The sequence below is a fragment of the Anser anser genome (genome assembly GCF_964211835.1).
Source record: "Anser anser genome assembly, chromosome: 6".
NCBI classification, from domain to species: domain Eukaryota; kingdom Metazoa; phylum Chordata; class Aves; order Anseriformes; family Anatidae; genus Anser; species Anser anser.
This window is the reverse complement of record NC_139726.1, coordinates 9,950,131-9,963,551: the sequence shown is the minus strand read 5'-3', so window position 1 is coordinate 9,963,551 and position 13,421 is coordinate 9,950,131. Positions and strand designations below refer to the sequence as shown.

Below are 13,421 nucleotides of genomic sequence, written 5' to 3'. Positions count from 1 at the left end.
CGGGCCGAGGCGAGCCGCGCTGGGCTGTGCTGAGCCCGGCCGAGCCCAGCCGAGCCGTGTCGGGCTGTGCCGAGCCCAGCCGAGCCGTGCCGGGCCGGGCCGAGCCGGGCTCCACAGCCCAGGGCCGGGCCTGGGCTCCCCTCGCCCCCCGGCGGCCTCCCCCCGGGCTGCCTGCGCCCCCTCATCGCTCCCCACCTGTGCTTTGCATCAGCAGAACCGGCTCTGCTCCCAGAGTTTCACGCCCTCGGTCTTTTCCTTGCTCGTGTTTTGCCCTCTTCTGATGAATTTACTGATCGGTTTTTACTTTGTTATTATTATTGGGGGGGGCACAAGCGGCTTTAAAAAAGCCTAAAGGAAGTTGGCTTGCGCTGGGTTGTCAGGATCCCCTGTTGCACTGCCTAAAGCTGGTCTCGGTTCCAGCGGAGATGGCCGTGGTGGTTCCGTGGGCCGTGGTGGACACGCACCGTGGGTGGTTGCTCGTGGGTCAGCCCAAGCACGAAGAGCTGCCCACATCCTCTCCACCAAGCCGTGGCAGAAGCTCTCGTAACTTCACCCTTGCTCCAGTTTCCACTTCTGAACAAATTCTGAATTTCTGAACCCGCCTTTATGCGGGTTGTCTCATCACTGTCATCTCTACTCGGTCGTACACTTATGTTTCCTTTAAAAATACATACCTATATCTATATCTGCTCTGATTTGGCTGGGGGTGTTTCCTGTAGCACCATTTCTAGTAGTTTTCTTCCAGGGAGGAGTGTTCAGAACAACATGTTTACTTTAGTTTTTGCAGTTCACAATTTAATGATAAATTCTGACCTTCTTCTTCCTCTTGTCCTACAAAAGCCTTCATTTAATTGTTTTTCTTCCAGGCTGTATACATTATTGGATTATACTTCGATCAAACACTGCACTGGGATTTTCCACTTTTGCAACACAAAATTTTTGCAGGGTCTGTTGGTAAAACATCTTCTGTGGCTTTGTGAACTGCATCAGTTTTTGTTTGCCAACAACATCATCCAAGCTAGCAAAGTGGATGCTTACTGTGTCCCTTTCATTTTAGGTTCATCATATGGTAGAAGGGATTCGTGAACATCCTGAGCGATTTATTACACAGGTTTTTAAACAGCGTTTCTACATCAGCGTTGAGACTCATTACGTTCAGTTGCTGTTATGTCTTTCTGCTTTTTAAGTTCTAGATTTAACAACATTTACTTATGGGTCAAAATGGCAAGCAGGCTGTGTTGTCTCATTTGCTGCATGAGATGAACAAACTCTGCTTGCACGTAGCGGTGCTGAGCAAATGCAGGCTGGGGCCAGACAAAATACACCAACTCTTATCTGGCAGAAACCTCACGTGACTTATGCTTTCTGTAACATAGGCTCAATCCAGCAAAGCACTAGGCAATTTGGCTCCTAATTAACAAAATTATTAAGAATAGATCTGACTTTAAAGCATGTGTTACCCCAATGACTTCAGCATTTTATTTAAAGGGGGTGCATCCTGCTGAACAAGACCGTTTTTTTGTGAAAGCTAATGGGAGGCTCACATGTGTAAATATGTGCATAAATCTTTACAGAAAGAGGAATCTAGTATTTTGGAAACCAAAACTGCTCCTTCTCATATTTAGATCCTTTAGTAGATACGCAGTTATCTGCCAAGATGGTTCATTAAGGATAAGAATGGTGTTGTTACCCTATTTCTCCTGCAAACACAAAGTTGCTTTGATGTTTTGCACCTAATTTTTTTCCCCTCAAATATAAAACTCAAACCAGAATGAAACTTGACATGTAATTAATATCAGGATTGGATTTGTGTTTTCAGATTCATTCTTTACTTAAGTACCCAAGAGGAAGATGAAGATAACACTTGTAAATTAAAATTACTCATAGTTTAGTATTTCTTTGTTTCTGCTGTTGCTGGGCTGGAGATTTGTTCTGCTAAAGATGTCTGGATTTATAAAACCTGCTAGAACCAAGCATCTTTTTCAAGGGGAAGAAAAAATTTCTCTTCATCATCTTGTAACAGAGCAAGCCAAACATATTTTATGCCTTTCCAAGTTAAAAAATAACAGAATTGCTTGAAGATAGAGGAAAGATTGCAGAAAAATGCCTCAAGATGATCAGTTTGGAAAATTGTGTATGGAGAATGTTTTACAATAAAAAGTGCTTTATATTTAAAAAGGAAAACCAAAATTAGTAGACTAACACTGTAGATGTTACCTATATTGTAACAGTATGGTAAATGACCTTTAAAACACTTCAAATGTATTTTTACCTCAGCTGTGTTAATTTAGAGTGCTTGGGACATTGCCAGTTTCATTATTCTGTTTATAAAGTCCCTTTTCTCTATTGTTTAAGTGGGTATTTCACATCCTATCCCTGGAGAGAAAATTTTCAGGGAAATGTGTTCATAAATAATGGAAATTACCAGAGGTTGTTGTAAAGCATGGGACAGTTTAATCTGGTTCATTTCAAATAATATTTTTAACACTGACGAATCATTTCCAGCTTTTCTCCTGCAGAGGCACGAGGAACGTTCGAGACGGTCAGCTCAAAGTCTGGGAGTCACCGGGGCTTAGGAAGCAGTTACCTGGTGAAGTATTTCACTTTGAGGTAAAGCAGCGATTACCTGCCACACCGCCAGGCACCTTACAAATATTTAACAGTGATAAATCACAACTTCTGCCCGCAAACATTACGAACCAACCCAAACTAGCACGCTCTGGAAGCGACTGGATATTGCATGATACTTCACTGGCTTATGTATGCAACATGAAGGATCTGTTCCTCTGTTTTCTCCCCACAGCACGTACCCTGCGGCACGGGTTCTTCCAATCTTGCAGTCAGCTAGTTCTGCAAATGCATTTAGTTGCCTGTTGAGAAAAACTCTTTCCAGTCATGTCATCATAACTCTTGGGATAGCAACTGACCTAGCTAGGAATTAAGTCTTCATTTTTGTCAGATCCCTATTTCAAGGTGTCTTTCCAGACAGAAATTGAGTTGATTTTGGAGACAAAGAGATCCTCAGTAGGGACTGACACTTTGAGAGATGCCCAGGGGATGTACAAAGGGCAAGATGGTTTCCTTCATATTTGCTAAAAAAAAATAATAAAATTTAGGCAGTATTATGAGAAAGAGGCTAGCTGTCTTGCATCATTGTTCTTTTGCAAAAAAAAGAAAAAAGGCAACAGATTGAAAACACAAGTTCAAGAAGCCACATTCAGCTCAGGCTGAGTTCAACTGAAAAAGAGCTTCTGGAATGGGGTAAAGAGTCAGCAAGTAGCTGGCAAAATTGCTTAAGGCAAGCAGCTACCGGGAACACGGGCACAGTCACCCTCAACGAGTTGTGCCCCAGGCAACTCTCCTAACATGAGGGGGTTTTGGGTTGTACCAGGGCCCGTGCAGCTTGGACCAACCCCTTGTCACAAACGCTTTAGCTCACGATTTTCCTCACATCACTGCAAGTTGCTGCAGCCAACAGGACAGCCTTGCCCGAACACGTAAAGGCTGCAGTTCAGCGCATGAAGAGCAGACAGCTCCTGGGCCAGATGGCTTCACTTCGCCTCCTGTCCGAGGCCTCTCCTGTGCCAATTCCTTATATACTTACTGCACTCACCCAGCCGGGGGCTGTCGCGGACGCTGCAGCCCCCGAAGCTCTCATCCACTGCTGGACATGGCAGGATGCACCGCAGAGGTTTGGGATCATTCACCCAGATCACACAGTATCTGTTAAGGTACTTGTTACTTTAAAAAAAAAAAAAGATAATATGCACATCCACTACAGTGACTCTACTCCTTGATTCCCCCCCAGCCTCCCCAAACTAAATATATCTAAAAATAAGAAGAGATACTTTAAACAGAAGGACAGACTTAAAGAAATAAGAGTTTTTATTCTGGATTTTTTTTGTTTGTTTTTATTTTCATCAGTTTGTGGACCGACTGAAGCATCATATTACAGAGACCCAATATCAAGTGCTTGCTCGTTCTCCTTTGGATTCAACTCTTTTCAGGGACCTCTAGCAATAGTTGTGCTGGCTTAGGTCATATTGTGAAGTGTTTGCATGAGTCTATAGCAGCATAAATTGATGCTTTAAAATATATATTCAAGAAAGAAAATAAATCTCTAGCCTTTCAATATTGAAATATGGACCCACATTTTTATATTTAAGCTGGAGGAAAAATCCTATAAAAGACAGGAGAGAAACTGAATAACACAATTTTCCCCTTCTGTAAAAAGTCAGATCAATGCAGCTAAATACTCAGAGTTAAAAGTACCGAGTGCATTGAACTAGTGAGCGTACCTTTCAGATTCAGAGCTCATTCAAATACGCAGTATGCCATTTCCTCCTAACGCTCCTATCTCAGCCCTGTGGTGAACACAGTGTCTTGTGTACTTTGTGGAAAAAGGTGTCTTTCTGGCTGTATTAGCTAAGAAATATCGTTTTGTCAGGGTGTGGAGTGACCTGCCTGAGGCAATCCAGGCTTGCAAACAGAACACGCGTATGACTTAGAACCCACTAAGCAGAGATTACACGACATCCCAGCTTGTCAGGACTTTGGGCTCTTTTTCATGTCAATAAGGAACTTCTCATTGCAGCGGCAGTACTGAGAGCTAAAATAATCTTTGCTAACATAAGGATTATCACATAAGGGATCTGCTGAGCCACTGATTCCACATCCAGGCTGTTTTTCATGTCACTGCTTTCATAAATTTCATAAATACAGGAATTTTGGCCAGATGTTCCTGGACTGCAATGGGTCCTCAGGTTTTCAGATATGCTCCATAATCTCCCCAGTCCCATGCTTATTAACTACACTGCATTTTTGAACGGTTTCTCCATTAGTCAAGACAGTCTCAAGTATCAAAGTCTGCAAACATTAGAAGCACGACATACTAAAAAATTTTGAGAACACCTCTGTATGTCGTCAGGTACTTGATATGACAAAAAGATTGCTCTAAAACTTCCCTGGATGGCAGGATGGTTGTAAAAGATGAATCAGCTTCATATTAATCTGAACAAAGTGTTAAGAGGGTCAGAGCTTGAAAAACAAGTGTATGCCGACTGGGACTAAAACATCCAGAAGCCACAGGCAGAAACAGGAATGAAAGTTAAAATACTGCTGCAGTCAAACTCCACATGAAAACGTGGACTGGGAATAACCCACCCAGGCTGTGTATAAATTTTAGATATGTCTTTTCTAGAGGAAATAAGCTCTTTTTGTAAATGAAGGAGACTGATCCATTCTAGGCATGAATCTATGCTATTTGCACTGTAAAATAGCAGCTGCATACTGGCTAATCTATAGATCACTTATCTGAGTCTGAAGATGCTTCATGTACTTGTGGATGGGGAAAAAAAAACAGATCGTCTTCTTTTTTTGTATTTCTGTTCTATCAACTTTTGTACTTCCTAATTTACTACTGTGACTCACTCAAATCTGCTGCGTCTATGCAACATCAAGTCGTTTTAGCTCTTTTGAAATTACAGTTGTGGTGTTTAAAAACCCATCCAAGCCCCTCGTTAACAATCAAACCCACAAATATGCACAAGACAGCTTGGATACCCAGTCACCCCGAAGTGGTATTGCCCAACACTGTTAGCTCTGAACACTCAGTGGACGAGCGCCTATATTTTAAAATGCAAATACAATTGTCGTTTATTTTTAGCACTATCATCAGGGTCAAATAAGTTCAAAGGTTAAAATACTGTTTTTGAGAAACGAGATCACTCCAGATTAGGGCTGGAGAATTTTGACAGAGAGACAGTTGCACACTGCAGTCACCTTCGGAATGCCTTTCATTTAGTCAAACAAAAAACTCAGCCTCTCAGGATGGAAGAAATCTGCTACGGTCCTAAAGCAGCACACCAATACAGATTTGCAGCACACCAATACAGATTTGTTAAATTTGCACAAGGGGTGCTGCACTTCCATGAGTCTTTGGTAAGAGCAAGCATAACCCAAAAGCAAAAAGAAAAAAAAAGAAAAGCCACACCCCTTATAGTTTACCTCTAATTGCACTGGGTACCAGTCCACTGACTTCTCTATGCAAGAACTAATAGAAGAAGTGCGATAGACAGAACACTCTCTTATCAGACATGCAAGTTAGCATTTATTATTGCCATATCCAAAGTCCAGATTCCGTTCTGCACGCTCTGCAAACTCAGCAAACCAGACCTGAGTGCATGTATGCCAGCTGGCCTCTGACCTCCGGCGTGTTGGGCTTGTTTCAGAGCACGTCTTTTCCCCTTTCCAAACACTGCAAGGATCAGGATGTGGCTGTCCTTTCTTTGATCTAACACAGAGGAAATAGCAGCAACTCCCTGAACGGCTGTCAGAACAATCCCCTGTTTTGCAGCACTGTCCTGTCATGAAAAGCATCTGTTCCTCCACTGAGAGCACCTTATTACAGACAGAGCAATGATTCTGAAGTCATATTTTGGTTTGAGACTTGCTGCTTCTGTTTTAAGGCTCAAGAAAGGCTGTGTGCCTTAATGGTTGTCTATTCTTACCACTATATTAGTGTAATAAAAGCCTCTTGTACCTCTACCTACAAGTTTGACTGTGGATGTCTTTAAACTATTCTTGCTGTAGCATCACTGCTGCCAAAGTGTTATTTGTGCAGCCCGGGAGCCTCATGCTTCATGCCAGCACACACTATGTGGTCTGTAAGTCAGCAACATTTTCAGAAGAGCCACACAGCCCACGCATTTTCAAGACACTCACCCTGCTGCTAAACCAACAGCGCCTTGATTTAATTCACAGCCTTTTTCAGCATTCTCCCTGCAGTGGTAGGATCCATTAACACCACGGCATTTCTGAAGAAAGAGAGCGCCTGCAGGAGGCCAGCTTACCAACAGCATCCAGTGCTTCGTTCAGTAATGATTTCCCAAGCACATGAATAGTTACTAGATGGGCAACCAACTTTTGTTTTGCTGCTTCTTATCACCAACACTGCCTAGAGATATCAGTACCTTTGCTTCTGCCTCGATACCTTTCACAGTCTCTTACTGCGTAACTCTTACCTCCGTAATAACCGGAATTTTGTGAGATGTGCTGTTGATCGCCAAAAAGCAGGGTAGATAGCACGACCACAGACGTTACTTTCCTAAGGAAGGTGAAGCTGCAAGCAGGAAGAAGATATTACTATGGTAAAAAAAGAAAGTACTTAAATAAAGATGTCCAAAGAAGAGTTCTCTGTCACTTGTATCGACAGGCAAGCAACATTATTTGTAAGCACAAGGTACTAAGTCTGGCCAAGACCAAGCCCGTGCTGGGATAAGCGCTGCATGCACAGCCGTGTTTTCCTAATGGCCAACAGGAAAACAGTACTGTTATAATTAGTTGGGTCTCATAGGTAAAATAAAGCTGACTTAGGAACAGGATATAGAACTTACTACTCCCAGCCCTCTCTTTAGACAGAGAGCTCAATTCTGCTGTTTTAGCAAAGGGTGTTTCTGAAGAGCCAAATACTAGTTTTGACTGAAAGCGCGGTGGCAAAACATGGCACGCTCAGTTTATAAGCTTCCAGCAAACAAGAGCAGAAGTGGAAGCATTTGCCAGCGTGAGCTGCATTCTGCTACCAGTTGGCAGAATCCTCCCCAGCATCACAAAATACAGCTGTGAAGACAGAGCTGGGTAGAATTCAGGGCTGGCAAGAAGCTACAGACATCTCCTATGCTGCACGTCTGCTCTTACCCATGTTTTGCAAGTTGAATGTACTTAAACACTTAATATCAAACAATTAACAGAGGATACAAGAGGAAGTAAAAAAACCCAAATGTTTATATTACTTACCCAGAAGAACAGGGAAGAACAAGAATAAGCAACTGTTTTCCTCATGAGAGCAGTGAGCAAACCCTTCTTCATCCCAACACGTTTCAAAGGGAAGTTGGAAAGTAGCTCTGAGAGCATTTCCCAATGAAAGTAGCAAAGGGGGAAGTTAGTTTTTAGAATCAGAATATCCTGAGTTGGAAGGGACCCACAAGGATCATCGAGTCCAACTCCGGGCTCCACACAGTACCACTTGAAAAAAATCAGACAATATTTCTGAGTGTTGTCCAAATGTTCCTTTAACTTCAGCAGGCTCGGTGCTGTGCCTACTTCCCTGGGGAGCCTGTCCCAGTGCCTGAGCGCACTCTGGGTGCAGAACCTTTCCCTAACCCCCAGCCCGACCCTCCCCTGTCCCAGCTCCGTGCCGTTCCCTCGGGTCCTGTCGCTGTCCCCAGAGAGCAGAGCTCAGCGCCTGCCCCTCCGCTCCCCTCGTGAGGGAGCTGCAGGCCGCCATGAGGCCTCCCCTCAGCCTGCTCTGGGCTGGACAACCCAAGGGACCTCAGCCGCTCCTCATGCTTGAAAGGAGGAAAGTCATCTCTATCTCTTACCAGTGGTATGAGAAAACACAAGTTAAATAACATAGACAGCAAAGCCTATGTAACTTAGTACAGAATTACATATTTACCTAGACGTATGTAATGACAGGTTTCATCCCTGTGTATTTATAGAAGTCAATTGCTTATCTGAAAGCACTGCGAGTTGAAGTCTTCATCCATCCAGACGATGCACAGTACAGCAGGAGTTAGAAGGCACTATTCCTGAATAAGGTTATGACTTCATTCTCATATGCTGGAACAGTTCAGTGTCACATTTTAAAGGCAAAAGCTCTTTCCCTAGCTAAAGAACTATTAGAGATTTCTCTAAAACCCACAGTTGCAACAAACTTTTGATGATGACCCTTGCAAGTCTTGCTCAAAGAGCCTTGTAAGCAGTAAACGTATGCTTGATTCACCCACCCCTCACCAAAGCTGCAGTAGATGGCACCACTGATGCTCTGTATTTAAAGCAGAAGCAAGGGCATCAACAGTACCTTTGTCTACAGAGCCCTTTCGTTCACGGACCATTTTTTGTTCAGATGATGAGTATCTGCCTTATCTCCTGAACCTTAACATTGTTGTTCGGGGATAACATCTCTGAGAAGTGTTTTATGGAAGATGATTTGGCAACTGTTAAATGAATCTGAAAGACACAGGCAGTGAATACCTATGCTGTGTTTAAGTACACACAGCATTAGACCTAGCCTCTTCAGGATAATCTCTGCACTCCAGCTTTTGTGGGTTGCCGTTTATCCATGCAAAAGGAAAGCAGTAAACATCACTGATTTGGTTTGCACACAGGTCCGCGCCGCATGAACCATTGCCGAGCCCCCCCTAGTGGTGTGACGACTGGAGAGGTGAGCGCTAACCCTGCTCTAACCTGCCAGAAGTGTTCAAAAGCTGCAACACGGCCGTTAAGGGATGAACTCGGAATAGCCCCTAAGGGATGACCACCACAACAGCTGAAGTACCAAATGCACTTTAATGAGTTCCACGTTATTTTGTTCTCAAAGTGAATTTTTAGCGTGTCAGTACATTAGGCAGATACACGACCTCCCCTGAACTACAGGCGTTATGAGAACAGACTACGGTATACTTCACGTGTAAAATCATCTTCAGAAATCAGTTTTCCACAGTATTAGAAATAAGGCATGGTTCAGGTGTGCAAGTAGTTGCTATTTCCAGTCCTCAGATCCCGTATTTGCCCTTCAGCTCTTCGACTTTTACCACGTACGCTTTCATTGCGTCTTCTTTGGACATTCCTGAAAGACACAACACAGGCATCAGTCAGAACAGAGACACCATCCCACTAGGCTGCCCTGAAGCAGCTCTTCTTTGAGCAGGACACAGGTTCAGCAGCTCGGTCTGAGCTTATTTCACATCTGCTGCATTTCCTGTTAGTTCCATCCCCTCCAAGGACCACTTCCAGGCTGGCAAAGACCCCAAAACTGTGCCACCAGGAATACAACAGCATAAAATAATGGCTAGGGCTGTTGATTTATGCTGTGGAAATTCAGGTGATGTCTACATTTGTTTAGAAGCCTTGCAGATTTACATGTGCCTGCTCATCTAAGAGTACATCCAAGCCAAGTCCTTCCTTACTGCTCACTTGCCTGACCAGACAACATTCAACAATGACTTTGTCATTAGAATGGACTTTAGCATTAAGACAGCGTTCAAAAGCAAGTCACAACTCCCTGCTACAGAACTTTGCAGCTTACTAACAGAGAGCAGAGAAACTAAAAAGATCACTTGGCTGAGAATCCTGTAAAGTTTTGAACAAGTTTTCAACAGTCCTAAGAAAGCAGCGTTTCAAAGCAAAGTTACATTTGTGTAGGCAGCAATCACACAGTGTTTTCGTTCCACTAACTCCATTCCCAATTACTACATGAAAACTATTCAAACAACTCAGACTGCATTTAGATACAGCGTGACTTCTTAAAACACCAGGGAAATCTCCTTTTCATAGCTTATATCACTTGTTCTGCTCCTCATGTCGAGCAAGAAGCCCAGTTGGATCTTCCAGTGAGGAAAACTTTGGAAGAAACAGAATGACTGGAGGGACAGCTGACCCAGAAAACTGAGATTTAGGTTTTGGCTTCTGCTACAGTTATCCCTTGTGTAACATCTTCAGGCAGTTGGGCATTTTGCACTTTAGCTCCCTTCCTTACGGACAGCCTACATTTTCCATTTGCCTTGCAAAAGTAATCAAAAGCATGGTTTTAAACTCCTAAAGCTCTTGTCTTACAAGACAACACCATCTGGTTTCTTACTGAACCATATACGGCTTTCTGACTAGTTTGTCAGTGGTTTTATTCACTCATTTTGATTTTTTAAGCAGACACTTACCTTTCAATGCATTCCAGGCATCCCACTTTGCTTTGCCTTTGAAGTCAAGCATACCGGGGCGATCTGAGAGAGAAGATAAGCAACAGAATCAGTTTGTGCGGCCTCGCTGCAGGTAATACCTACTTCCTCATGGCCATTCAGCAATTAACCATGATAAAATACAATGGTTCACGGTTGCAGCTATCACTTAATCACCTGCAGTCAGCCACCTCCAGTGCTGAAGAGCACATGTTGGGATGCTGCTCGTAGCAACAGAAAAGGTCTGCCAAGTTCCCTTAAAACACCAGCATTTGAACAGGAGAGCACCAAATGGTGCAATTTGGTTTTATCACTGTGCTTTCTGAAGAGACCGCTGGGGCATGAAGACAACCTGATTAAAGAACGTCAGCCCTAAGGTAAAGCAGAAATGCCCTAAGGTCCATTACACACAGAGATGTGAAATCAAAAGCCAGTGGCGTACAGCTTAGAAAGCATTAACGTCAAGTTAACCATGCGTTCCTAACGTATAGTTCTTCCTCTGCCCTGTTATCCTCGGGTTATAAACACTGAATTCTAGCTCCATGACAAGCTACACTGTAGCCAAAGAGAGAAGAAATGGGTTAGATGTTGTAGTGATCAGCTTTCACATGAAGTCCCCTCTGAGTTGTTCATCTCATTAAATACAATTCCTAGGATTATGAATTGAATGGGACTGTTCAGTAGCCTGTACACTAACCACAGCAAAACCCTTGTGCTGAATGTTGCCAGACCACGAGCTCCAGCACCGCTTCACCTCAAACAACGTTGAGCTCCAGCCACACCGGAAGGATCGCATCTTAAAACCCAGCTCAGTTCTTTCATCCCTCTAAGTGCTGTCTGCCTTGGCAAAAAAAAAAAAAAGGCTGTATACACCCAAACTTCTGCTTCCAGTACTTTTCCCCTGCCAGCTTTGAACTCAGTCAACACCCAATAACCTTTAGCAGCAACTGGGTCAGGAGGCCAGGGCTGCAAACAAATGCCCTTTTTTCTTTCTAGCTCTAGTTACTCAAGTACTACGCAAGGTCAACAGAGACAGGCTTCATTCTAAATGCTAGGCACGGTCTCAGCCGAAGTAGCAGCAGCAGGGATTTGGCACAGCGCATCTGCAGAGATATTTCTGCTCCAGTTCCCTCCAGGACATGATATTTGATTGCAGCTCCTCTAAGAGTTCTTCCTACTGCAAACATCCTGTGTTATTTTGTTCTTTTTTAGTTTTCCAGTACTATTCTTAGCCGTCAGACTAGTTTACCAACCCTCTCCCCCCACCAAATATCACTATTACACACTTGTGTAGCTTGCCTTGCTGTTGAAGTCTGTTTAACTGAGATGTGCTTATGTTAAAGCAGCATCCCTTGACCTTGGCAGCTGCTTAGTGACAGAGGACTCCAAAAATCCCCAAATCCACTCCTTGCGCAAAGCTAACGCACAGAATCCTCTCCGCAATTTAGAGAATTGCAACTGGGTTAATCTAAAAACCACGAATTGCACAAACCCTTATCTAGGGCCCTGTCTGGTCAGCTTATGCCTGCGTGCTTACAGACCCACGCCAAGTGGGTGTTGAGTCATTTTGTGTAAAGCACGGGGCTGCCTGAAGCATCTCAAGCAACAGGGGGGCAAGGTTCAGCCTCTCCCCCCCGAGAGAGATCCTCCAGAGACCCCCCCCCGAGAGAGAGCCTCCAGAGACCCCCCCCCGAGAGAGAGCCTCCAGAGACCCCCCCCCGAGAGAGAGAGCCTCCAGAGACCCCCCCCCGAGAGAGAGAGCCTCCAGAGACCCCCCCCCAGAGAGAGAGCCTCCAGAGACCCCCCCCCACGAGAGAGAGCCTCCAGAGACCCCCCCACGAGAGAGAGCCTCCAGAGACCCCCCCCACGAGAGAGAGCCTCCAGAGACCCCCCCCCCAGAGAGAGAGCCTCCAGAGACCCCCCCCCAGAGAGAGAGCCTCCAGAGACCCCCCCCCAGAGAGAGAGCCTCCAGAGACCCCCCCCCCAGAGAGAGAGCCTCCAGAGACCCCCCCCCAGAGAGAGAGCCTCCAGAGACCCCCCCCCAGAGAGAGAGCCTCCAGAGACCCCCCCCCAGAGAGAGAGCCTCCAGAGACCCCCCCCAGAGAGAGAGCCTCCAGAGACCCCCCCCCAGAGAGAGAGCCTCCAGAGACCCCCCCACCCCCCCCGAGCCCTCAGACCCCCTCAGAGGCTCCCCAGAGCCCCCCCCCGGCGGCCCGTACCCGTGTTCACGTCGCCCACTGTGGCCTGCTTGTAGTGGCTGTAGACGTCCAGCATCTCCTGGTCCGAGGGCTGCGACTTGAGCTGCTTCACCTCCTCGGCGGCCTTCTGGAACGCAGCCTAGGGGGGAAGGGAAGGCCCCGCAGCGGGGACGGGTGAGCAGCGGGACGCGGAAAGGGGAAGATGGAGTCATGAAGGGGAAGGAGGCGCCCGGAGCCCGCCGCCGCCGCCCCCAGCCCCTACCTCCGCCATGATGCCCAGCTCTGCCCCACCACCCCGGCCGCCTCACCGCCTCACACCTCACCACAGCGCCCGCTGGCCAATCCCAGCGCCGCGGGCAGAGCCGCGCCAATCAGCGCTCTGCAGGGGCGGGGAGAAACCGGGAAAAGGGCCAATGGGAAGGCGGCACTGCCTCACGGGCGGGCTTCGGAGTGGGCGCCGCGCTCAGCCGAGGTGAGCCCGGACACGGGG

The 13,421-nt window shown here is 45.8% G+C and overlaps 2 protein-coding genes across 3 annotated transcripts in view; one reads left to right on the top strand and one right to left on the bottom strand.

Annotated features, from left to right (window-relative positions):
• Positions 1 to 9,329: 9,329 nt before the first annotated feature.
• On the bottom strand, positions 9,330 to 13,390 carry DBI (diazepam binding inhibitor, acyl-CoA binding protein). 2 transcript variants are annotated; one of them, XM_083840951.1, is made up of 4 exons: positions 13,250 to 13,390; positions 12,953 to 13,070; positions 10,716 to 10,778; positions 9,330 to 9,628 (listed from the first exon to the last, which is right to left on the bottom strand). In XM_083840951.1, exons 2-4 carry the CDS (start codon positions 13,005 to 13,007, stop codon positions 9,555 to 9,557), a joined length of 192 nt encoding a protein of 63 aa, XP_083697077.1. In that variant the 5' UTR covers positions 13,008 to 13,070; positions 13,250 to 13,390; the 3' UTR covers positions 9,330 to 9,554. The 2 variants fall into 2 exon arrangements, with proteins under 2 accessions (XP_083697077.1, XP_083697076.1); XM_083840950.1 differs by having other exon boundaries at positions 13,194 to 13,331.
• The window catches only part of LOC310901424 (UPF0538 protein C2orf76 homolog), a 38,650-nt gene continuing 38,602 nt past the window's right edge, over positions 13,374 to 13,421 (top strand). The window contains exon 1 of the mRNA XM_083840943.1: positions 13,374 to 13,403. The gene's annotated coding sequence lies outside the window, so the exon portion shown is untranslated. The remainder of the gene's footprint in view (positions 13,404 to 13,421) is intronic.